Raw genomic sequence first — 23,612 nt, 5'->3', positions numbered from 1 at the left:
TAGTCACTGCAAAGAGAAGTGTAGGCAGGAGATAATACTGTGCCTACATCCCATATGTTAGATTTTTTATCTGAAAGTCTACCCAAGTTTCACTCAAAACAGTTAGAAAAGGGGACTGGTTGCTCAGGATAATAATGATAGTAATCAGCTTCTAGCAGCTGAGGTCACATTTGGTCCTTTGGCATTGCCACTTCATGTCACTTTAATCACTACAGCTGAAGCAGCTCAAGATTCTGTCAAAGACTGAGATTCATAGAATGTATAAGTACATTAACCAATGGGTGCCCTTACTCCTGCACAGCATTGTGCAGAAGCTTGTGATCTCCAGAGAGATAACAGATAACATGAAGCAGATTTTTACTGATTTAGTTAATCTAGAGCTAATGCACTACAGAATCAGGAGTAAGAATACTTCCAGGAGGCAATGGTGTGTGGCTTGAGACAATACTAAATGTATCCTGTGCTCAACTTGCTTCACTTCTATGCATATCAAATAAATCACAGAACTCAATATTCAAGTTCTCCTTGGTGCTTGCACAGTACACCCTTGCACCATCCTTCTGCTCCCCACTAAGAGTTGAGACATGTTTTTGGGGCTTACGACTAAGCTCCCCCAAACCAACTATGCTCTCTGACTTGGTAAATTTTCTGTGGCTGCTGCCAACATCACCTTGGTTGAGCATCAGGTTTCAATACAACAACAAAAAAAGCCAAACTAGCAGTGTCCTTGGCAGCAGCGTACCCTCCATCCCCACGCCCCCCCATTTCCCCACAGGCTATGGCGCCGGGCCCACTCCAACACTCCGCCCTCCACCCGCTAGGCCGCCATTGTAAACGCTCCGCCCCTCTCAGCCCCGGCCCCTCCCCTTACGTCGGCGTCGGGGGGCAAGGACGGAAGCTGGTCGGTTGTGAGTCGACTGGAGAAGGTAGCCATGGCGGCGTCGGCTGTGGGCATGGGGCAGCAGTGGGTCCTGGTGGAGATGGTGCAGGCCTTCTACGAGGTGCGTTGCCGTGGGGTGAGGGGGAGGAGGCGAGGTTACGTGCTGCGCGACGGAGTCGCAGTGGGGACCGAGGCCCAACCGGAGCGACTGAGCTCTTTCGCTGCGGCTTCGCACGGCCTTGGTCCTGGTGTAGGGATTTCCTGGTACAGACAGCGGAAAGCGGGGTTCTGACCCCCAGAAGGAAACGGCCGCGAGATAGAGTGGAGCCTCGCCGGCGGCTCCACCAGCGCCTTCCTCCCTGTAGCTCTGTGGAGCGTGCAAGGCTGCAACAGATCTTTTAAAGATGCAGGCTGCTTAAAAAACTGCAGTCTGGAATGACTGTAGCGTGTGTATTTGGGTGAGCGACTGAACAAGCATTTGACTTGCCTCCAGTTAGAATAAGATGTTTTTGTGTGTTTTGTGTTTTTTTTTTTTCCAAATGGTGTTTGAAGTTGCTGGCAAGTAGCATGCTCTTCTCACTGTTTGTGGCTTTTCTTTGATATCGATCAGCGAGGCTGTCTGGAAGGAATTGCTTGTTTGTTTTACTTCTTTTGCAAAACCAGGCAGGTGGTAACAAAACAGCAGTCTCAGTTGGGAAACCTAGTTTATTGAATAGTTAATTCGCAAAAGTTAGGTGTTTTGAGTTTTATTCTCGGTCAGATGTGAATAGATAACATGACTTTGGGTTCAAGTTCTGTCTTAAAGCTGCGTGGCATTGTTGGTAATGCTTGGGAAAAATCCCAGGGGCTGGTTCAAAATGTGATCTCAAGTTCTAGCACTCAAGAAAATATCATCTTTCTACTGTGTGTGTTCTTTGAGTCTTTTAGAAGTAGTACGCACCTGCAGTATAGACTGTAACCTTGCTGAAATGAATTAACTGAACTCATCCTTTAAACCATGTGTCAAATAATGTTGCCGTAACTACACAAAGACCTTAAGTTACTTCTGCTACTAGAGACTATTGAATTTTGTTATTGTACTTTTTGTGCTTTATTTTCAGGCTCCTGCATACCATCTTATTTTGGAAGGAATTCTAATTCTGTGGATAATCAGGCTTATTTTCTCCAAAACATACAAGCTTCAAGAGCGATCTGATCTAACACTTAAGGTATGGTGGAAAAATATTTTTCTTTGTGGGAACAGTTGGTAGAAACTGATGTGTTTGAGCCACTGCTGCAGCAAATTATGCTAGTTTTTCTTAGGATATCAAGGGATAAACTTTTAAGTAAGGAATTGCTTAAACGCTTCAGTTCATGCTTCTAAAGTAAGCATGACATTTGGGAGTCTAAAAATGTTAGAAAACAAAGTAACAAAACTAATATAACCATGGAAAGACTAATGAGCTAGTAAAAAGTGACTTTAGTCTAGGGCAGGGAGTCTCTGGAACAGGTTGCCCAGAGAAGTTGTGACAAACATAAATGCGTACAATGTGTTTTACAGATATCCCTCGACTGCATACAATAAGTTCTTGCTGTGGTACTTCTCATGAGATTCATGTGAAGTTTGTTGAACTTGAGAAGTGGAAAGGAATGTTAATTGCTAGGAATAAAAATTGTAAAAAATTACACTATATGGATACTGGATACGTTAATTTTCAGTTGCAGGGCAAAGAAGAGTAAAGGCTGAAGTGCTAAGAGCTGCAGTATAGCGAAGGGTATGACTTGAGATGTTAATTATTGACACCTGTAGCTTTTTGTTACCGGTATCTGGTGTTTCCTGGATGGCCTGCTCTAGATATTTCTGCTTGATCAAGGAGCTTGGACTTGATTACCTCCTTAGTCCTTTCCAGCCTTAACTGTTCTTGATGGAAAGTACAGATTGAGGAAATGCCTTTTAGTCTGGTGATATATTTAAGTTATTTGACAATTGATAAAGGAAATTTAAATTGGTCCGATCTATGAAAATTGAAGGAATGTTCTCAGTATGAACAGCTGTATTTGGAAGGGAATGTCCTGTAAAAAAGTGCTTATGTGTTGTAAGTAATGTACAGTGCTCGCATTACAATAACATAATGTAAATGTGCAGTATGCAAAGCAGTTCTGTAATTAATTGAAAGTAATCATAAATACAGCAGTGAAGTAAAAATGTGAATAAGCCTTCTGCAGCTGGAGGAGTACTTAAGCAGACTAAAAAATCAAAGCTATGGTGGGATTCTGTCACTTTTGCAGGTGATGTGAAAAAGCTCTTTTGTGTGTGAAATGGCTGTAGGCAGCGAAGAAAATCTTAATCTTCACTAAGAATCTTCAGATAGCTTAAGCTGATCTGTTTAATGCAATATAAGATTCTGTACAAGCTGGCTTTTGTGTTTGTTGAGCTACATGTAGTAGCATGCCAGCAAGGAGAGTGCTGCTTATTTGCCCTCTCCGTTGTCCTAGTTTAATTCAAGCTGTGGTGTCCAGTCTCTGCAACACCAGAAGTAATGACTGGGATTTTTGTATGCAGGCAGTGGAGATAAGTCAGCTCACACAGTGGAGCTCAGACTACCCTTATGACAGCCAGTTACGTAACAATACTTGATGTTTCTTAGTGACTTGCTCTTGGGGATGCTGCCAGTGAAGAGCTGACTTCACATGCTACTTGTTACCAAAGACTACCAGTATTGCATAGCCATATAGCATGATCTGTCAGGACCAGTCTGACTTGGAAAACGAGAAGTAGATTATATGTTGTGCAATCTAGTGAACTTACAAGTCACACTTCTAAAACAGTGAAGAAATCCACCCAGACATGTCTCCTGGGTTTAGTCAAATGTGTAGCAATAGTACTATGAAACCTAGTGCAAGAATTAGCTTTCAGGCTGACTGTCAGCATTCGTAACACTGCTCGTGTATATTGCTGTTGGTTCAATTTAAAAAAAGAAAATTAAAAAGAAATGAAACTCTTGAATAATTAACTAACGAACTGGAGTACTTTCTCTGACTGTAACTTCTTGATAGTTTGGGATTTTAGGAGGAACAAATAAACCTATGGCTAGACAGAATACTAAGCATGCAGATTCTCACAGACTTTTTATTCAAAGTATAATCTATTGAAAAGCAGCAAAGGGCCGGTGAGGATTGATGAAGGTTGCCAAAGATTGCATTCCATCATTTAGTTACAGACTTACTCTCCATCCAACAACTTTTTTGCACAACAATTTGTGCAAAAGGAAGAAACCTTCTAGATCTGACAGCCTTTCACTCTGCAATAAAAAATACTGAGCTTTTCTATTGAAACCCTACTGGGAGCCATGCCTTATGTACAAGAAAAGGTAGTGTGTTTTTGTTTGTTTAAGTTTTACAATGTTCATTATGGTAGTATAATAAATTTAATTAGAGTAGTATTCACATGGAGACTAGAAAATTCTTTTCAGAGAAGAATGTTTAATGCATGGCCAGGAAATCATGTAGGCCATGAGAGCTGCCTCTTGCATGTGTAGTGTTCAAGAATTGAAGAGGATCAGAAGGTATTTGAAGAGAAAAGCAGATGTAGTTCCTTCCTGTGAGCTTCCAGTTCTTTCAGGCCAAGATTCCACTATAGGTAAAGACATTTACCAATTGGTGGCATAATTCTGTAAATACCGATAACTTAAAGAGCTATTATTTGAGGACTGATATGACTGCAAATAGAAAAGGTGTTATTAATCTTTGCGTATTGACACAGTTGTATATTGTTCACTGTTTCAAAACACTTGTGCTAGCAAAGACATGTCTCCTGAAGATAATTGCTTCATTCTAGTGAGGGAGGTGATTATGCCCTTATGTTCTGCCCTTGTGTGGCCCCATCTGGACTTCTGTGTTCAGGCCTGGGACCCCAGCACAAGAAAGTTGTTGGAGTGGGTCCAAAGGAGGGCTACAAAGACTATTAAAGGGCTGGAGCACCTCTCCTGTGAAGAAAGGTTGAGAGAACTGGGCTTCTTCAGCTTGGAGAAGAGAAGGTGTGGAGGGGACCTCATTGTGGCCTTACAGTAGCTAAAGGGGGACAACAGAAAAAACAGGGAGAGACTCTTTGCTGAGATGTGTGGTGACAGGACGAGGAAGAATGGTTTGAAACCAAAAGAGAGGAGAGATTGTGTGTTAGGAAGAAATTATTTTCCACAGAGAAGCTGTGGATATGCAATCCCTGGAGGTGGTTGGGGCCAAGGTTGGATGAGGCCCTGAACAGATTTGATCTTGTGGGTGGGAGCCCTGCCGATGACAGGGATGTTGGAATCAGGTTGTCTTTAATAAAGTTTTCAGCCTTATGCATTCCATAATTCTATGACTTTTTGAAAATCAGGGTAAAAAAAACAACAACTTGTTTAAACAACAGCAAGAGGAGGGCTAGGGAGAATCTCCATCCCTTGTTGGACACTGAGTGACATAGTGACCAGGAATGAGAGGAAAAGGCTGGGGTACCTAATGCCTTCTTTGCCTCAGTCTTTAATAGTAAGACTTGTTACTCCCTGGGAACACAGCCCCTTATGCTGGTAGATAGGAATGGGGAACAGAATAGGCCCCGCATAATCCACAGGGAGATGATTTTGGATCTGCTCTGAAAGCTGGATGCTCACAAGTCCATGGGGCCAGATGGATTGCACCCTAGAGTGCTGAGGGAGTTGGCTGATCTGGTTTCCAAGTCACTCACCATCCTTCAACAATCCTGACTAACGAGGGATGTCACAGCAGACTGGAGACTGACAAATGTGACTCCCATCTTCAGAAAGGGCTGATCCTGGTAGCTACTGACCTATCACTGACCTATCTCACCTCTGTGCCAGGGAAAGTTATGGAACGGATAATCTTGGGAGCCATCAGGGATCAATTAGAGTCAGCCAGGGGATCAGGCCCAGTCAGCATGGGTTCACAAATGGTAGATCCTGTTTGGCAAGCCTGATTTCATTCTGTGACAAAGTGACCCACTTAGTGGGTGAAGGTAAGGCTGTCAGTGTCTGCGTGGACTTCAGTAAGGCCATTGGCACTGTCCCCAACAACAGCCTTGTGGAGAAGCTGGCTGCTCAAGGTTTGGATGGGTTTACGTTCCAGTAGGTGAAACACTGGCTGGATGGCCGGGCCCAGAGAGTTGTGGTCAATGAAGTTAAATCCAGTTGGTGGCCAGTAACCAGTGGTTTCTCCCAGGGCTCAGTACTGGGGCCACTTCTATTTAACATCTTTATCTTGATGAGGGGATTCAGTGCACCCTCTGTAAATTTGCAGACAACTCCAAAATGGAAGGAAGTACCTCTGCCTGAGGAGAAAGGCGCTACCAAGGGACCTGGATAGACTGGTTCCATGGGCCGAGGTAAACTGTATGAGTTTCAATAGGGCCAAGTGTCGGCTCCTTCATTTTGGTCACAACAACCCCAGGCAACCCTACAGGCTTGGGGAGGTGTGGCTGGAAAGCTGCCTGATGGAAAGGGACCTTGTGCTGATGGACAGTTGTCTGAATGTAAGCCAGCAGTGTGCCCAGGCGGCCATGAAGGCCAGTGGCATCCTGGCTTGTGTCAGGAATGGTAGGGAAGTCATCCTGCCCCTGTACTCACTACTGGTGAGGCCTCACCTCGAGTACTGTGTTCAGTTTTGGGCGCCTCAATACAGAAAGGACATGGAGGTACTGGAGCAGGTCCAGAGAAGGGCAATGAGGCTTGTGAACAGCTTGGAGAGCATGCCCTGTGAGGAACAACTGAAGGAACTGGGGCTGTGTAGTCTGGAGAAAAGGAGACTGAGGGGAGACTGTATTGCTCTCTTCCAATACCTGAAACATGTTAGCAGTGAAAGTGGGGTTGGTCTCTTCTCACTGATGGCACATGAAAAGATGAGGGAAAATGGCTTTAAGTTGTGCCAAGAAAGGTTTAGGTTGGATATGAGGAAAAACTTCATTACAGAATGGGTTGTTAAGCACTGGAATAGGCTGCCCAGGAAGGTGCCTGAGTCACCATCCCTGGATGTGTCTCAAAACTGTTTGGCTGTGGTGCTCAGAGACAGGATTTGGGGGAGGATTGTTATAGTTAGGGTAGTATGGCTAGGTTGTGTTTGGACTTCATGATCTTAAGGGTCTTTTCCAATCTGAACAATTCTATGATGCTGTGATTCAACAAGGCCAAGTCAAGGTCCTGCACCTAGATCATATCACTCACAAAACTGAATGCAGGCAGGATGGAGAAGGGACAGAGAGCAGGCACGAGCAGAAGGACTCGAAGATGTTGGTAAATATAAAGCTGAAAGCAGTATGTTCAGGAGGGCAAAGGGGGTGATTCTCCTCTACTCAGGAGACCAGACCTGGAGAACTGTTTTCAGCTCTGGAACACTCAGCATGACATGAACCTTTTGGAACAAGTCCAGAGGGCCACAAAGATCTGGAGCACCTCTGCTGTGAAGACAGGCTAAGAAAGTTGAGGTGATTAAACAAGAGGAGGCTCTGAGGAGACCTTACAGCGGCCTTCCAGTACCTTAAGGGAGCCTACCAGAAAGCTGTGGTGGTAGGCTCTTTATGGTGGAATGTGGTGACAGAACAAGGAAAAAAAGTTTAGAATTACAAGAGTAGAGATTTAGAATTGGTAGAAGGAAGAAATTTGTCACTGTGAGAGTGTTTATACCCTGGAACACACTGTGCAGAGAAGCTGTGGATGCTCCACCCCTGGAAGTACTAAAGGCCAGGTTGGATGGGGCTTTTCAACTCAGACTATCCTATGATTTTATTTCATATAGAAAATATCTTGTCCATGTCTTGTCAGTGGTGTCTGATCTGTGATGCAGTTCCTGGATACTGCAAAATTTTGAAATGGAAGACTGGAAACTCCTACCAATTTAGTATGAGTAGCAGGGAGAAAATTAGTAACTCTGGATTGTTCGTATGCTTACAGGTCTCAATTTCATTTGCACTGTGCTAATTTAGTGTAGTTTCTTATTTTCAACTCCTGTGCTATGTGCAGGGTCACCAACCACCAGACCAGGCTGCCCAGAGCCACATCCAGCCTGGCCTTGAATGTCTCCAGGGATGGGGCATCCACAACCTCTTTGGGCAACCTGTTCCAGTGCTTCACCACACTCTGTGTGGAAAACTTCTTCCTAATATCTAACCTAAACCTTCCCTGTCTTAGTTTAAAACCAGTCTCCCTTGTCCTATCACTATCAACCTATTTAAACAGTCATTCCCCCTCCTGTTTATATGCACCCTTCAAGTACTGGAAGGGTTAGGGTCTCCAGAGCCTTCCCTTCTCCAAGCTAAACAAGCAGTTTCCTCAACCTTTCTTCTTTCGAGAAATGATCCATCATCTTAGTGGCCCTCCTCTGACCTGCTCAAAGAGCTCCATGTCCTTCCTGTACTAGGTGCCCCAGGCCTGGACACAGTTCTGCAGATGGGGCCTCACAAGAACTGAGCAGAGAAGGACAGTCACCTCCCTCTCCCTGCTGGCCACCCCCTTTTTAATGGCCTTCCAGGCTGCAAGCACACATTGCTGGCTTGTGTCCTCCGCAGAGGTGCTCTCAAGGAGGTCTTCCCCCAGTCTTTATAAAGAGCTTGAACCAAAATCAGAATACCGTTCTTTTATGTGGATCAACTTAGCAAACAGGGATAGGATTGTTGTTTCATGCTACGAGTAACCTGAATTCAGGTAATACTTTTCCCACCATTTTGGTGCTATGTTGTACAACAAACTTTATAGGATGCTTCATCTAGTAGTCTGCCATCTGAAATTATTAGCTGAATGTTGTTGAACCTGAGATTTACAATACAGTAAAAAATAGTAGTATATGGAGTAGCATTTCCATGCATGCACAACTATGTGCAGGGCTCCAGTGATCTGTTCTGCAGTTGCTGAAGAAACTAAATACCTTTTCTTACATGAATGTGGCCATTTCAAAATAATGGACAAATTTAATTGTGATATGTGTGTATGTCCTTTAAAGCATATGCCACATGGGTAAAATTATAGAAAAATAGAAAACTAACATGAAAAATAAATGAATAAAAAGGTATTTAAACTACATCTGCAAAATATTAGAAATACAGATGAATATGCTTACATAAAAAGTGAAATTTCCATTTGTATGGCAAAAAAAATAGGCCTTTACAGAGTTCTTGGGAATACTAATTTAGATTCCAGAAAGACCTAGAAACAAAATTATTTGTTAGCTTAGTAAAAAGAAACTGAATAAAGTGCACAAAAGTAAAAGCTATTCTGACATATTGTTTCCTTTTGATTTTAATGATCTTCATTTGTTCTTGTACACTGAAGGCTTGAAAGGAAGTATTTAATGGAAAACAAAACAAAAAATCTATGTTTCTGAGTTAATTTTAAAAGTAGATTACAATTCTTTTATTTAGGTATTAAAATAAGTATCCTTAAATATTCTATAGAAATGTAACACCATTGTTGTCAAAAGTTAGTTAACAAGTATGATATCAGACTTACCTTGTTATACTAGTAAGTAATCCTCTTTAAGAGTTTTTCTTGTTGCTATGAAGAACAGTTTTGGTGGTATTCTTTAGTAGCTGCTGATTTATATGGAACTGGTCTAATGCCTTGCTGGTCCAGTACAGATTCTTCAGAAAATCATTTAACTGAGGTTTTCTTAAAGCACTTTGAAAATAAATATGCATTAAGTTTTCTTTTATGATTAGATGGGGGGGATATGTGGTTTCGTTTTGATGTTGTCTCAAGTGTTTGGCAGTTTGTATTTGCTGTTGTGTCTTAATCACGTTTGTGTTACTTGGCTTAGTGTTTTAATGTCACGGTGGTTTTAACTGCACAGTTGAAGACTTGAAAATGTGAAGTGAGGCAGTTTATGTTCAATTATTATAATATTTGTATTAACTTACATCTTGTAGAAGAGGATTTTAATAATTAGCAGACTGAATGAAACATTGATTCAGTTTGTCAGGGACACCTAATTCATATCCGTGCTCTTAATGACCATACCATGACATTTTTAATGCACCATCACAATCTCTTTTACACATCCTTCCCTTTGAAGAACTGGGACCCTTAGTTGACCATGTAGATAAATTACCAACCCCATGTGTCTCAGAAGGGTTATATGCAGTAGGATATGTAATTTATTGTGTAGCTTTTAACAAGTGTTCATTTCAGTACAAGGACTTTAGTAATGGAAATCCATTTTGAGCAGTTCTCTTTTCTGTTCCTCAGGAAAAAGAAGAGTTGATTGAAGAATGGCAGCCAGAGCCTCTTGTTCCTCCTGTATCAAAAGATCATCCAGCTCTCAACTACAACATTGTTTCAGGGTAATTCTAACAGACATAATTTCAGGTTTTTACTTAAAATATTAACATGTTGTTTACTAACTAAGAAGTTAAGGGGATCCGTGCATTTAGAATACACTGCAGGAGAAACTGGTTTTTTTGCCTAGCTAGTTGACACTTCGTGAAAAGTTACTATTTCATAAAATAATAGATGTGGACCATCAGAATCCTTGATGTGAAAGTTGTTTTGAATGTACTGTCATATGGGACATTTTCTACTGCTTTGCGTAAGTACAAGTAGATGATGTTCATTGCTCTTTCGTCATCCACCAACACTGAAATCCTGTTGTAGAAGGTCACCAAATTAAGATTTGCCCTTAGTGAAACTATGTTGGTTGTCACCTCTCTATTTTCTGTTTAACTTTCCCTTGTTTCTATTAGAATCTGCTCCATGGTCTTGCTGGGTACAATGGTGAGACTGACTGACCTGTAGGTTCCTGGGTCTTCCTGTTTTTCCTATAAAAACTAGTGATGGTTAAGTTTCCAATTTCCCAGTCACTGAGAGCTTCACTGGACTGCCACAACTTCTCAGATGTGATTGATAGTGACGTCCATCTCTTTACAGTTCTGTCAAGACCCTTGGGTGTGTATGTTAGGTTGCACCTGTACATATTCAGATTCCTCAGGTGGTCTCAAATCTGACGGCATCAATCTGAATGATTGATTCTTCATTCTCCCTGATTCTGCTTTTGCCATTTGTGGCTTGGATGGTAGTTCTCAATGTTGTTACTTGTCAACGCATATAGAAATGGACAGACATAAGCTTTTGTAATTGGCTTAGCTGTGAGATTTTCAGCACTGAATGATTAGTTGAAGCTCTTGAAATTATAATGTTGAAGTGTATAGTTGCTGAAGCAAGATTGCTTTTAGAATACAGTACATGTGATACTTACATTTAAAGCAGTAACACTTGTATTTCCTCTTTTCTTTAATTGCAACAAACTTATCTAAACCAGAGCTTTTGGTGCAGATTTTCTTTTTTTCCTGTTCTCCGCTTGTTATGATGTTGTTCATTTGTTAATACTGCATGCTTTCACAGTTTTTGTATTTCCTGATTATGTGGTTTATTTAAACTGCTGTGGTTTAAAGAGAGTTGGAAACTCAGTAAAACAGAGTACTTCTGTTTGTTTACAGTTAGCATGAGGCAGTAGAAGGTTGGTATTATGGACTGCTTTATGATAAAAACATGAGTTATTTGGAGATATTCAAGGCCTGTCTGAATGCCTAATTGTGCAGCTTGCTGTAGGGAGTCTGCTTTGCAGAGGGGTTGGACTCAGTATCATCTCTAGAGGTCCCTTCCAACCCCTGCAATTCTGTGATTCCGTGAAATACAATAAAAACGTATTTAAAACAAGTAAGTAGCAATAAAATTTTGTTTTTATTCTTAGTACTCTTCCAAAAGGATATCACGTAACTTTTAAGCTAAGGAGAAGCTATATTTATTTCTTCAAGAGTCATCTTTGTTTAAGTTTTTAGCAAAGAATCATGAAACTAAATTGGAAGATATTTAATAGTTCTTTATGAATATACAGGAGTAATGCTGAGTTTGGCCTTAATATTGAACTTAAACATCAGTTATCAGTTAAAGAAAAATGGAAATGAGGAATCTTGAAAATACTCTTGTCTTTTCTTAGTAGGGAAAATAAAACTGTTATACTGTTGAATTGTTGATGAAAATCATGAATATTCATTCATAACAATAGATCTCTATTAACTTTTTCAGTCCTCCTACCCATAAGATCATTGTTAATGGCAAGGAATGTATAAACTTTGCATCATTCAATTTTCTTGGACTTCTGGATAATGAGAAAGTTAAGGTGAGTTCTTCCAGTTACTGTATAGTATGTGTTTAGTCCCCTTTCAGCTGGTGTGTTTCCTTGAAATTGAAAATTACTTCAGTTTGTACAAAGCACAAACTTTGTCAAGGAAATTTACTTCTAAAGCAGTAAGGAAGATTATACATTTTATAATTTTGTGCTGTTTGTCTTTTAACTGAAGTTTTATCTGGTACACTTAATTGGAGCTAGCTGAGTATTAGATTAGTATCTAATATTATTAACCAGTAGAATTAAAAAATAAAGTCAACATGAACTTTGTAAAAGGATTAGTTACCAATTGTAGGGGTAAATATTACACATAATTTGTTTTCTGTTAAAGAGTGCAGCCCAAGCATCTTTGAAGAAGTACGGTGTTGGTACTTGTGGACCTAGAGGATTCTATGGTACTTTTGGTCAGTAATTTTTTTTTTCTTATCTACCTTTATTGTTTTTAAGACATGTGTGGTAGGTTACCCACGTTAGTTCTGTGTGTAAGAAATGAATTTAAATTATTGTGAAGAGCATTTATCCTTTAAAACAGTTTGTACTGTAATTGATAAGGGTTGTTGATAGCTAGCAATTTTGTTCCTTTCTCTTTTTACACCTTTTCTTAATCTTTCTTAATTTCTAATGCTGGTATTGGTGGGAAGTTTTAGAAAAACAAAACAAAACAAAAAAAAAAACCACCAGAGATTTACCAGTCCTGGTGAATTGCAGCGTAAATCAGGAACGTGTTTCTAAAGAGACCACAAGGGGGCAATCTGACTTCTGTTCTCAATGGTGAATATTACTAATTTTATCTGTGTTTGTATAATGCTGTAGTCATAACAAACTTTTTCTTTACTGATCACTTTATGGTTGTGGTTTAGAAATTTTATAACGTGAGAGGGTGTTACTGAGGGTTTTCTTAATTCAGGTTAAGAAAAAGCAGGTTCTTAATATCTGTCTCTGGAAGTAGTCATTTATGGGCATTGATACTGAAATGCTGCTTGGAAACCAGCAAGTAATAAATGAATAACTACACAGTTGGAGGCTAAAAGCATCAACTCATTATCTTGTGAACTTTTCTGTCTTGTCAGAGGTATTGGAATTCATGGCATGTTTGTACATCAAATGATCTTTGTATCTTCATTTAGCCTTGGCTTTAATTCAAGATTATTTTAAACTTTTTCACACTAGTCCTTTGAGTGATGAAACTGTTGCTCCACCTATTTTGTTTTGTTCAATGTCTGTATATTAGAATGAAGCTGAATATTTCACAGCAGTCTTAAAGACTTGCTAGAAATATTAATATTGACATAAACAAGTTTCATAGGCTATTGAAGAATCTGTATTTTTTTATATTGGGTCATTTAAATTTAGTTTCAGTGAACTTTTGAATAATTGCAAAGACATTCTCCTTGGCCAGTGGTCGTTGTTCAAGTTGCATTATAATGATCTCTGTTTGCCCCTACAACTTGTGGTTCTTTTTTTTTTTTCACTTGACAATTATCTGAATAACATTCTGTAGAAGAAGCTTGCACTGACAAAATTTTTGCATGATTAAAATAAGCATTTATCACACAGTAAGATTATTTTGCTTAGGCACAGTAGCTAATGCTTTGGTCACCTTTTTGCCTCTGGCTGGTCCTGATGCAACAGTTCATTCACTATGTATTGTTCTTAATCTCTTCATACAGTGGCAGCGCAGGCCATTCTGACTGAATTGGTTTGGGAAATAAATTTGTGTATAATTGTTCAAATTTATTTTGGTGATCTGTGGCATGAAATAGCCACCTTTTGAATTAGCTGTATTGCATTCAGGAGGTACTGTGTGATTGCAGTCTGATAGGGGCAGTTTTCTGTTGTAATGATAGCTGTATTATATGCAATAGAAACATTAGCTTGGAGGAACTGTGAGCCTGCCAACAAGACTTCATTAATTACTATAAATTAGGTTGCTATTTATTTTCTGCTGAAGTAATTACATTCCCTAGTCATTGACCAGGAACTCTACCTCATTTACTTGTGGTCTAATCACAAGCAGATCTAAATTACCATTGTGTAAGAGTATGAGAGAACCACATTACTTAAATATTTTTCTAATCTTTCAAAGTTTCAGTTTAATACTGGTTTGCTTCTTAGTTTAAATAAGGCTTTATTAAATGCAGCTAGGTTTGGTGGTGTTTTTTGAGAAGTTACTTTTTGTAAAACTTTTCCTACAAATGAGCAGTAATTTTGTTTAATTCAATTAGATCATTGCTAAAAGCAAGGAGTTAGTCTTTCTGATATGAAAAATAGCTAAACTGCCTGAGGTCTTTCTATTTTTTTTCACTCTGATAGATGTGCACTTAGAATTAGAAGACCGGCTAGCAAAATTCATGCGGACAGAAGAAGCTATTATATACTCATATGGATTTGCAACAATTGCCAGCGCAATTCCTGCATATTCAAAAAGAGGGGACATCGTGTTTGTGTAAGTATTGTTTTCTCTCTGGAAAATTACGAATTCAGGAGTTTTCCTTCTGGTGTCTTCCTTTTGTTATTATAAATCAAATTAAACCATCTGCTTAGAAAATAATGCTGGTCTGGATCAAGTATTTTGTTGTACAAAGTTTAAATACTCCTTTGCCAAATATTCCAAATCAAATCAGTCACTGCTTTTTTCAGGAGAACACAAGCTTGAGCACTCAGCTTAACAACAACAATGCATCCAAACAAACTGAAAAAGCCACAGACTTGTGTGTGCAAGGACTAAGTCTGATATCTAGATTTTTTCTTAGGAAAATGGATGGTTGTATTTGTTTTTCTCCTACGTCCTGCTGACGTTTTTTCCCTTCCCATACAGCAGTTGTTCCTTTCATACATATCTGCAAGGAATTGCTTGGTAAAGATCCCTGTTTATAGAATATCTATAAAGGATTGAACCAAAGATTCATCTAGCTCAGTGTATGGCCTGTGGGAATTGCGAGTCATCATTCATGTGGGGACAAATAAAGAAATAACAGCAATACTCAAAACTTTCTGAGCCAGAGAGAAGGGTTTGGATTCAGTAGAAGCTGATGTATTTTCTTATAATTCTTTTTGTCCCTGTCTAAACATCTAATAGTCAAAATACTTGTATAACATGTAATTTCACAGTTTAATGTGAAGCTTTTATGAATAAATATTTTTTAAGTGTAGCACTTACTGGTTTAAGTTGATGCATTTGCTTTTTAGAGAATGAACTGACATTATTTCTTAGTTGTGCTTTTTTGTCTTCTGAATCAGTTGAGTTTTGTTTGTTTTTTGAGATAAATGACCAGCGCTGGGTACAATATTCAGGGTATACTTTATCCAGGAGTTAGGTTTCAACTATTTCAGCTTCTTTGTGACAAAAGATCTTCACGCTTTGCTTTAAAGTAACTTGACTGAAACTGCTGCAGTTAGCATATGCAAAAGGTTTGACTTAGTTGACACCTTCAGGAGATTGCTGGACTTGTTTACCTAGCTATGAAAGTGCCTACCATATTGTTTGCTTTTCCAGGATTTAGAAATGGTGGGTAATTTTTTTGAACACCAAGGCAGTGATACCTAAGGGATATTAAAAAGAAGGTTTGAAATAATCAGAGGACCACTGCAGTTTTTACAGACACATTTTAGTAACAGAGCAGATTGAGTGAAAGCTTCTGGGATGGTTACTAGAGTATTATACCTGATCCATGGAATACAGGACTCGTATGAACTGCTGTCACAAAAAGACCAGTGTACACTTAAAGAGAAGGTGCTTGTAGTATATAGGGAGTTAAGAATCTTTGGAATAGTTTTTTTCAAAGTGTAAATAAAATATGTGATGCTTAAATAATTCTGGTTTTAACTACCCCTATCTACGTGTGTCTGCTCAAAAGTAGTACAGTCCTAATAGTCGCTTTTCTAATTTGTATTGACATTAAACATTAAAAGGGCTTCCTGCATTTGCAGAGATGAAGCTGCCTGCTTTGCTATTCAAAAGGGATTACAAGCATCTCGTAGTAACATCAAATTATTTAAGCATAATGATATGGCAGACCTTGAACGACTGTTGAAGGAGCAAGAGACTGAAGATCAAAAGGTACATTCCTTACAAAAATACCTTAATTTTTATGTCCCTTCTCTCCCAGTGTTCTTAAACTGGATTCTATAATCCAGTGGGTGCTTTACTTATAGGCATATATTTGTTTTTTGTAAATCTGTATTGAGCAATTAATGTTGCTTGTTTAATTAAGATTGACTTTAATGATTACATTAATTGCTGTAGTGCCTGGCAGTGAATTCACAGGCATTGGTGGTGGGAGAATATCTCTGGGTTGATGACTGATACATATTGGTGTTCTTTGCAGAGCTTGCATTTTTGTCATCTAAAAATTTGTGTAACTGTCTTCATTTTATAAATTGTGCCCATTAATTCACGGTTTGAATGCCACACCACAGAATCAACTCATGAGTGGCTAGTCCTAACCCTCAAATTTACATCAGCAACATCATTTATTTAATTTTTTTACCCTTTCTTAGACATCTCTGTTTCTTGTACTCAATTCTTAAGATATTCTGTCTTCTAAAATAAGGGTCAGTTTGATGGCTTACTCCTCATTCTGACTAATACAAAAGGACGTCCAAAAGCAGCTGCTAAAACGAGGGTCAGCAAGCACAAATACTCTGCTCATACAACTTGTAACGTGCTCAGGTTACTTGAAAAGGCAACATTATCTTCCTTTCCTTTCCATTACTTTCTTACCAAGTGATTTTCAGAGCTTCACTTGTTACTAATTGTTGAAATTAACTGAAAACATTTATTTCTGAAGAATCCTCGCAAAGCCCGTGTAACTCGAAGGTTCATTGTGGTGGAAGGATTGTATATGAATACAGGAGACATTTGCCCTCTTCCAGAATTGGTAAGGGGTTTTGAATTGCCTTTTAAATTTTAGATATGAATGCATGTGACTAATGAAACATTAATGCTGTATTGTTAAGCCAACACTGAGAAGACCTGAAACATCTGGTTGGGATTAGGATCTGAAGCTAATATGTAATGAGACACACTAATTAATTTCTACTTAAGGTCTTAGTTTTTAACCCGTAAAGTATATCATACTTGCAGCTAGTTTGTACTGAATCATTAAGAAAAAGTTGTTGCTTAAAAAAATAAAATGAACTGACAAAGAAATCCTCATGCAACTATCAAACAGTGGCCTCCAAAGAAAATGTTGGTAATTTAGCATAAACTGAATTTTGTTCAGACTATATTCTGGTAGGTAGTGGAAGAAATACCATGAGAGTGTGTGGAATTAAATGTACTGGACTGCCTATTAAATAATAACTACAAAAATAGAAAATTGGTATTTATGAGAATTAATGTTAAAACAATCTAGAAGGCTTTTTAAATGCCTGTCATGACTGAACACTACTCTAGAGCTGACATTTCTGCAATATTCAAGATATTTTACTTGTCTATCTTTACGTTGTAACCCCCCCCCCACACACACTTTATGACCAAATTCTCTAATGGTTGTGACTTCAATTTTATGCAATTTGTTTTAGATAAAATTGAAGTATAAATACAAAGTTAGAATATTTTTAGAAGAGAGCCTTTCTTTTGGAGTCCTTGGAGAACATGGAAGAGGAATCACTGAACACTTTGGAATAAATGTAAGTGCTGTATTTTTTGCTTTTTTTTTTTTTCTTGTAAGCAAGAGATTTGTGTAGAAGCAATTTGCAGAACTAGTTTCTTATGCCTGTGGTATCTGAAATACTTATCAGTGGATGACAGAATCTTAAACATACTTTTTTGTTCTTTCCAGTTAAGCTTAAACTGTTCAGGTCTCTACACTTTTATTTCACTTGTATACTTGAAATCTTTTTTTTTCCCTAAAACTTGTATTTGTTAGAAGTATTGTGAAAACTTCTGTAGTTTCACAATTTTCTTCTCATTTTGAATACTCAGTGAGATAATGATTTAAGTTTTTTCCTGCCCCATACACTTCAAAATATCATGCTTGCACAGAAATATGTGAATCTTAAGGTTAAGTCAGAAAATTCTCGCTCTGTAAAGCAAGCCCATATTGTTCTATTGCTGTTTTTTCCTGTAGGGAAAAAGTGAGATAAAACTTCTTGATTCTCTTACTACTTGCATCGTTATTCTAGTATGTGTTAACATGATGGATCTTCTCTAGTACTCATGAAAATATGAAGAAGATGAATATTTATCTTATGAATTGCTTTGATGTAATTAAAGGCATCTCATAATAACTTGTTAATTTAAATTGCAGATTGATGATATAGATCTCATTAGTGCAAACATGGAAAATTCACTGGCTTCTATTGGAGGATTTTGCTGTGGAAGATCTTTTATAATTGACCATCAGGTAAGTTGGGGGTTTGTTTTGTTTTGTTTTGACATGATGTGGCAAGGTTAGTTACATAAAGGTTAGTAACTTGTATGAATTTTAAGGAGTAATGTGATATGCAACATTTGATTCTGTTTAGAAACCTACTAGTTTTGAGAAACGTTGTATATGAATTAAAAATCTGTTTTTCAATACTTCATTAGCTTAGCAATGTGGAGAACTGGTTTAAATATGTGCAAATAAAAATACTGTCAATGCTGCTTTGAATAGAAAGATATGTTTTTTTCTCTCCATAGCGATTGTCTGGTCAAGGCTATTGCTTTTCTGCATCCCTGCCACCTTTGTTAGCTGCTGCTGCTATTGAGGCTCTGAACATTATGGAAGATAATCCAGGTAGTTAATTCAGAAACGTCTTATTCTTCAGTTGTTTTTTAGGCAAAACTCACAGCTACTACTGTGACAGACAGACATAGCATTTAATTTGTCTCAAATAAAAAGCACAGGGTCTGTTTAGCCCATACCTAGTCTTCAGAAATTAAATGAAAATAAGAGAAAATAAAGAACTATGGATCCATCAGTAAAAATTTTCTGTTTAAGAATCTGCAGTGAGTAGGTGAGAGGATCAAGGAGCAAATTCAACCTTGTTTCTCAAGGGTTTGTAACATCTTTTTACTGTAATCATGAACCACTTCAGAGTTCACTTCTTCATATTTTCATGAGTTTGTCAGCTCTGTAATTTCCTCGCAGAAATGGGAATCAGGAGCATTTTCAAGAGTAGTGAAGTGAGTTACAAATTCTATTTACATACATAAGAAAAAATTTTAAAAACCTTGAAAATATCTTTATAATTATAGACTTACAGAACTTTAAGGTAGAAACAGGAGATCTAAGATTTTTATTTTTTTTTGTCTAGACATTTTTCAGACTCTTCGGACTAAATGTGAGCGAATTCACAGAGCTTTACAGGGGTAAGTAATTCCAGGTTTTTAAAACTTGTTTATAGGTGTTAAAATAACATGATGCCTTATGTCTAGTAGAGAGCATTTAGTCTCTAGAAGAGCGTTATAGCTCTCAGTAGTACAAAGCATATTGAAAAAACTGCCTTAGTAGGATAATTGTGTGCTAGTAGTTTGGGTTGTAGCTTAGCAGATAAGATTACAGATGCCTCAAAGCATCTTGTAATCAACTAATGCTGTGTTGTTCTTCTATATGAGACTTGAATCTTAAACAGTAGTAAAATGCTGATTATTCTGGAGTTATAAAGCAAACTGCTAGAAATTTACTGAAAAATAAAGTTTCTGTTTTAGGTTCTGTATCTGCTTTAGGAGATGACTATATTAATTCATTTTTTTGATACATTTTATTAGTAAAAATATATAAACTGAATTTCTACAAGAATTCTCAACTGTAAATTGTATTTATTATTTTAGAATTAATTTTCTTCTGTAGTTTTCTGTTGTGCTTTAAAGAAATGAAGAAAATTTTACATGCAGAGAGTCTGTGGTGTGTTACTAATTATACTGCCTGGTTTTAATTATTTATTTTTAATGTTGGCCATTTTTTCTGTATGAACTATTTGTCATTTTAAATAAGCATCCAGGTTATGCTGTGGATGCTAGAACGGGAAACTGTTAGCGAACAGCTATTCCTAATGTAAAAAAATAAAAAATTAATAATGTTTTCTATGAAATATCCTTCTCTTCTAGAACTTTGACACTTATCTATTTGTAGAGTGTGCTTTTCTTGTTGTTTATGTTTTTTGTTTTTTGTTTTTTTAGGATTCCTGGCTTAAGAGTAGTGGGAGAATCATTTTCTCCAGCATTGCACTTAAGGTTGGAAGATAGTTATGGATCTAGAGAAAATGATGCAAAGTTGCTCAAGAGAATTGTGGATTATGTAAGTGTCCCTCTAACAGCTAAAATATATCATTGCCTTTCAATGTGAATAGTGAATGAAATGCAGACGTGCAGAGTGACTTGTGGGTAATTCATTTAGTAACTTGTTGGAATGTCTTGCAGGAATGCTGCAAGAAATCTGCTTATTCATTGAGTCTAGGGCTACTAAAAAACATATTTTACTGATTTCTCACTGCACGTGTTTAGATTCATAACATTTGATAAAAGTACATATTTCTTGTTTTTACTTTAGAATATAGTGTTATCCTGTTATGTACTTCAAATCTCAAGTTTAGAGCAGTTGTTTAGGAAACGTCTGTGATGTTCAAAGGAATCCAAGCCATTTTCTGTTCAAAGTTCAGTTGGTGTCTTTTAACCATTAAAGACCTAGCTTTCAATAGTTTTGCTTATTGAGGCAATTGACATGGTTTTTTGTGTGAAGAGAGTCCTGTGGTTTGAATATAGTATTTTTTGTTTTTCTACCTTCACATTCACTTACTTTCTCTAGTGTAAAATAAATGGTGATTTTAAAGTGATTTTAGATTTCAGGGGGCAGATATGCAAGATTACGCCATAAACAGAAGTTTGATTATCCTTGAAAATGCACTTAACATTATTTGAATGGCCTAATGAACATAGCATTTTTGTCTGATTATTTGTAGGGAAGCTGAAGAAGCTACATCTAACTTCCTTAATTTTATGTGGCTACCTTTTATTGAAATTAAATTTGCTTTTTGCACAACTGTCAAAATTTCCATTTAGGAAAGAGTTATCCTGACATAGAAGTAGTGAAGATAGTCATATGCATTTGATGATCTAGATGATATACCTTTAGAAATTCCCAAACTGTATTTTCATCTATACAATCAACCTTTTGTTTTGTTCTCTTTGGTTTCTGTCTGTACTTTCATCTGTAGTGCATAAATAGTGGTATTGCATTAACTCAGGCCCGCTATCTGGAGAAAGAAGAAAAATGTCTTCCTCCACCCAGGTAAGTAGAAAATCATGTTATTATTTCATTTTATGGGATATGACTCTGTGTTTTCATGCAGCAGAATTTTGAGAAAGGATGCTGATGCCCTGAAATAACGACTGTATCTAAACTACCTGATTCCTAGCAATCAGCATGGCACCATCTTCACTTGTTTTCCATGAGCTGTGCATGTGCAGACAACAATTAAAATTTATCTCCAGCTTGTGTGTCTCTGTGGCACAGTGGTAGAAATGCCACTTGCAACACCGGAGGCCCGGATTCGAATCCCCCCTATGGCACAAGTGGTAGCAGTGCCGCTCTGCTACACAGGAGGCTCGAATCCCGGGGGCTGGACTCGATGATCTCTAAGGTCCCTTCCAACCCAGATGAGACTGTGATACTGTGATATGGAGAACAGGGTGAAAATATTCTCACCATTTCCATTTAGTCATCTGTCTTGTGTCTGGTTTAATTTGAATTACTGCCTAGAGGTAGAAATTATAGTGTGTTCGTATAGGTACAGGAAAAGCCTAAAACTGAAGACAAGGATTATATGTACTTGTGTTGTGGTTTTCTTTTTCTAGTATTCGAGTTGTGGTAACAGTGGAACAAACAGAAGAAGAACTGGACAAAGCTGCATCACTTATTAAGGAAGCTGCAGCATCTGTACTGAATTAACCACAGTATTGGATTCCTTTTTCCTCAAATTATGGGAATAAATGTTTAACACTGTGTAGTGAATTCCACTTCAGATATTAAAGCTTATCCACCATAGACATTAAAGCCTAATGAGATTGTTTCAGGATTGTGAAAATACAGTGATGTTTAGAATGCTGAATTTGGAAATGGTGAATGACACAATGTACTTAAAATTAAAAATCTACATTTTAGTAACATTTCTAAAAATGGGATATCACAGTTGCACGCAGGTCTTTTTTACGGGTTTCATCTTAAAAAGCCTTGAATTTATTTCTTCAACTCCCTTAATGTTACCACATGTATGGAGAGAGAGATGAGATACAAATACATATGTATATAATTCATTTTTTTCCTCAAAACATCTAAAATGTACATCTCAGTACGTAGGAAGTTCACTTGCTTTCAGAATGAAGATTGGCTGTTCCTAATATTACCATAAGAGAGAAGTAACACATTAAGAAATAGTTTTGTGCTGTATTGAGTCATTCCTAGTGGGAACTTCAGTTCTTACTCGGTTATATATATATAATGTTTAACCATTTCTGAAAGCAGTTTCTCAGAATGCCTTGTCAGATAATTGCTATTAAAATGATAAATTTATATTTCACACTGTTTGCATACTGCAGTTTCATATGTAAATATGCATATTTGATTTTATGGATGAGATTTTTCTTATCAACTTAAACTGAAAACTTTAAATTGCGAGCATGCTGTAATATCGTTATAGTATGTTCATTCAGGGGATTTTTGCACCTGTTTTGAAGAGGAGGCATAAACGGCATGAAGAAGAACCAAAGTTCTGAAATGGCAACTGAATACTAGCTTATTCAAACAGCCATGAAGCACTAAAAGGTGTGTATTAAGTTGTAGCTCTAAACAGCTGCTGTGCATTAGAGATGAACACTCAAAGTGTTTAGATGGTACACATGCTACTGAAATGCAACTCAATATGTGCACATAAAACCCCAACATAATTAGTAATATTTGGAGTTCTGTGCTCTTGTAATTTTCAGTAGTCACAGATGGATAGAATCATAACACCAGTCTGAGGAAACCAGTAAGATGGATGACAGTAAGCCATGGCTTTTAATCAAATAAAATAATATTTCAATGTATTTTTAACAGTACCATTTCAAAAAACTTTGTGTTCTACCTGATCTGTATTCTGAGTTGTTTTGTACTTGCTTTTCTTTTTTGTTGCTGCCACAAGGACTACAGTACTATTTTTGAGAAAGATCAATGTTTAAATAAACATTTTATTCAAATTTGTACTACATATTATGTACTTAATATACTATAATTAATATTAATATACACTTAAGACTGTGGCTTTCAAAGCTTCTGACCCTTGTCTTTTTAGTTAAAACCCTTCTGGAGTTACTCTTGTGCACTTTTGTTTCTGGTACAGCCAGTACTAGAAATACTCGAATAGTTTTTTGTGTACAGCAGATACTTCATCCCAATGTGAAAAAGTATTTATATTACATTTACATTTATGTTTTTCTCTCTTAACTTTGACTAAAATCCTGTGACAAGCCAACTACTTAAAAAGCAAAAATGTGAGGATGGAAGCTGACTCCTGTTTTGTGGACCAAGAACTGATGTGCCTTCTCAAGAGCTATCAGCCTTCTCAGGGTCTTTAGAGATTCTGTGAGATGGAAATTAAAATTGACTGGAATGCATTGAGC

The 23,612-nt window shown here is 37.6% G+C and overlaps 1 protein-coding gene across 1 annotated transcript; it reads left to right on the top strand.

Annotated features, from left to right (window-relative positions):
- Nucleotides 1–864: 864 nt before the first annotated feature.
- Nucleotides 865–23,606, top strand: SPTLC1 (serine palmitoyltransferase long chain base subunit 1). Its single transcript, XM_015849385.2, has 15 exons — nucleotides 865–1,001; nucleotides 1,981–2,088; nucleotides 10,087–10,181; nucleotides 11,923–12,016; nucleotides 12,357–12,429; nucleotides 14,339–14,471; nucleotides 15,956–16,085; nucleotides 16,816–16,905; nucleotides 17,552–17,659; nucleotides 18,280–18,375; nucleotides 18,654–18,750; nucleotides 19,271–19,325; nucleotides 20,136–20,253; nucleotides 21,170–21,243; nucleotides 21,810–23,606. The coding sequence occupies exons 1-15, from the start codon at nucleotides 933–935 to the stop codon at nucleotides 21,901–21,903; spliced, it is 1,434 nt and encodes a 477-aa protein (XP_015704871.1). The 5' UTR covers nucleotides 865–932; the 3' UTR covers nucleotides 21,904–23,606.
- The last annotated feature ends 6 nt before the right edge of the window (nucleotides 23,607–23,612 follow it).

This window comes from Coturnix japonica, chromosome Z (assembly GCF_001577835.2).
Source record: "Coturnix japonica isolate 7356 chromosome Z, Coturnix japonica 2.1, whole genome shotgun sequence".
In the NCBI taxonomy this organism is placed as follows: domain Eukaryota; kingdom Metazoa; phylum Chordata; class Aves; order Galliformes; family Phasianidae; genus Coturnix; species Coturnix japonica.
The sequence above is the reverse complement of the archived record's forward strand: the minus strand, read 5'-3'. Positions and strand labels throughout refer to the sequence as shown.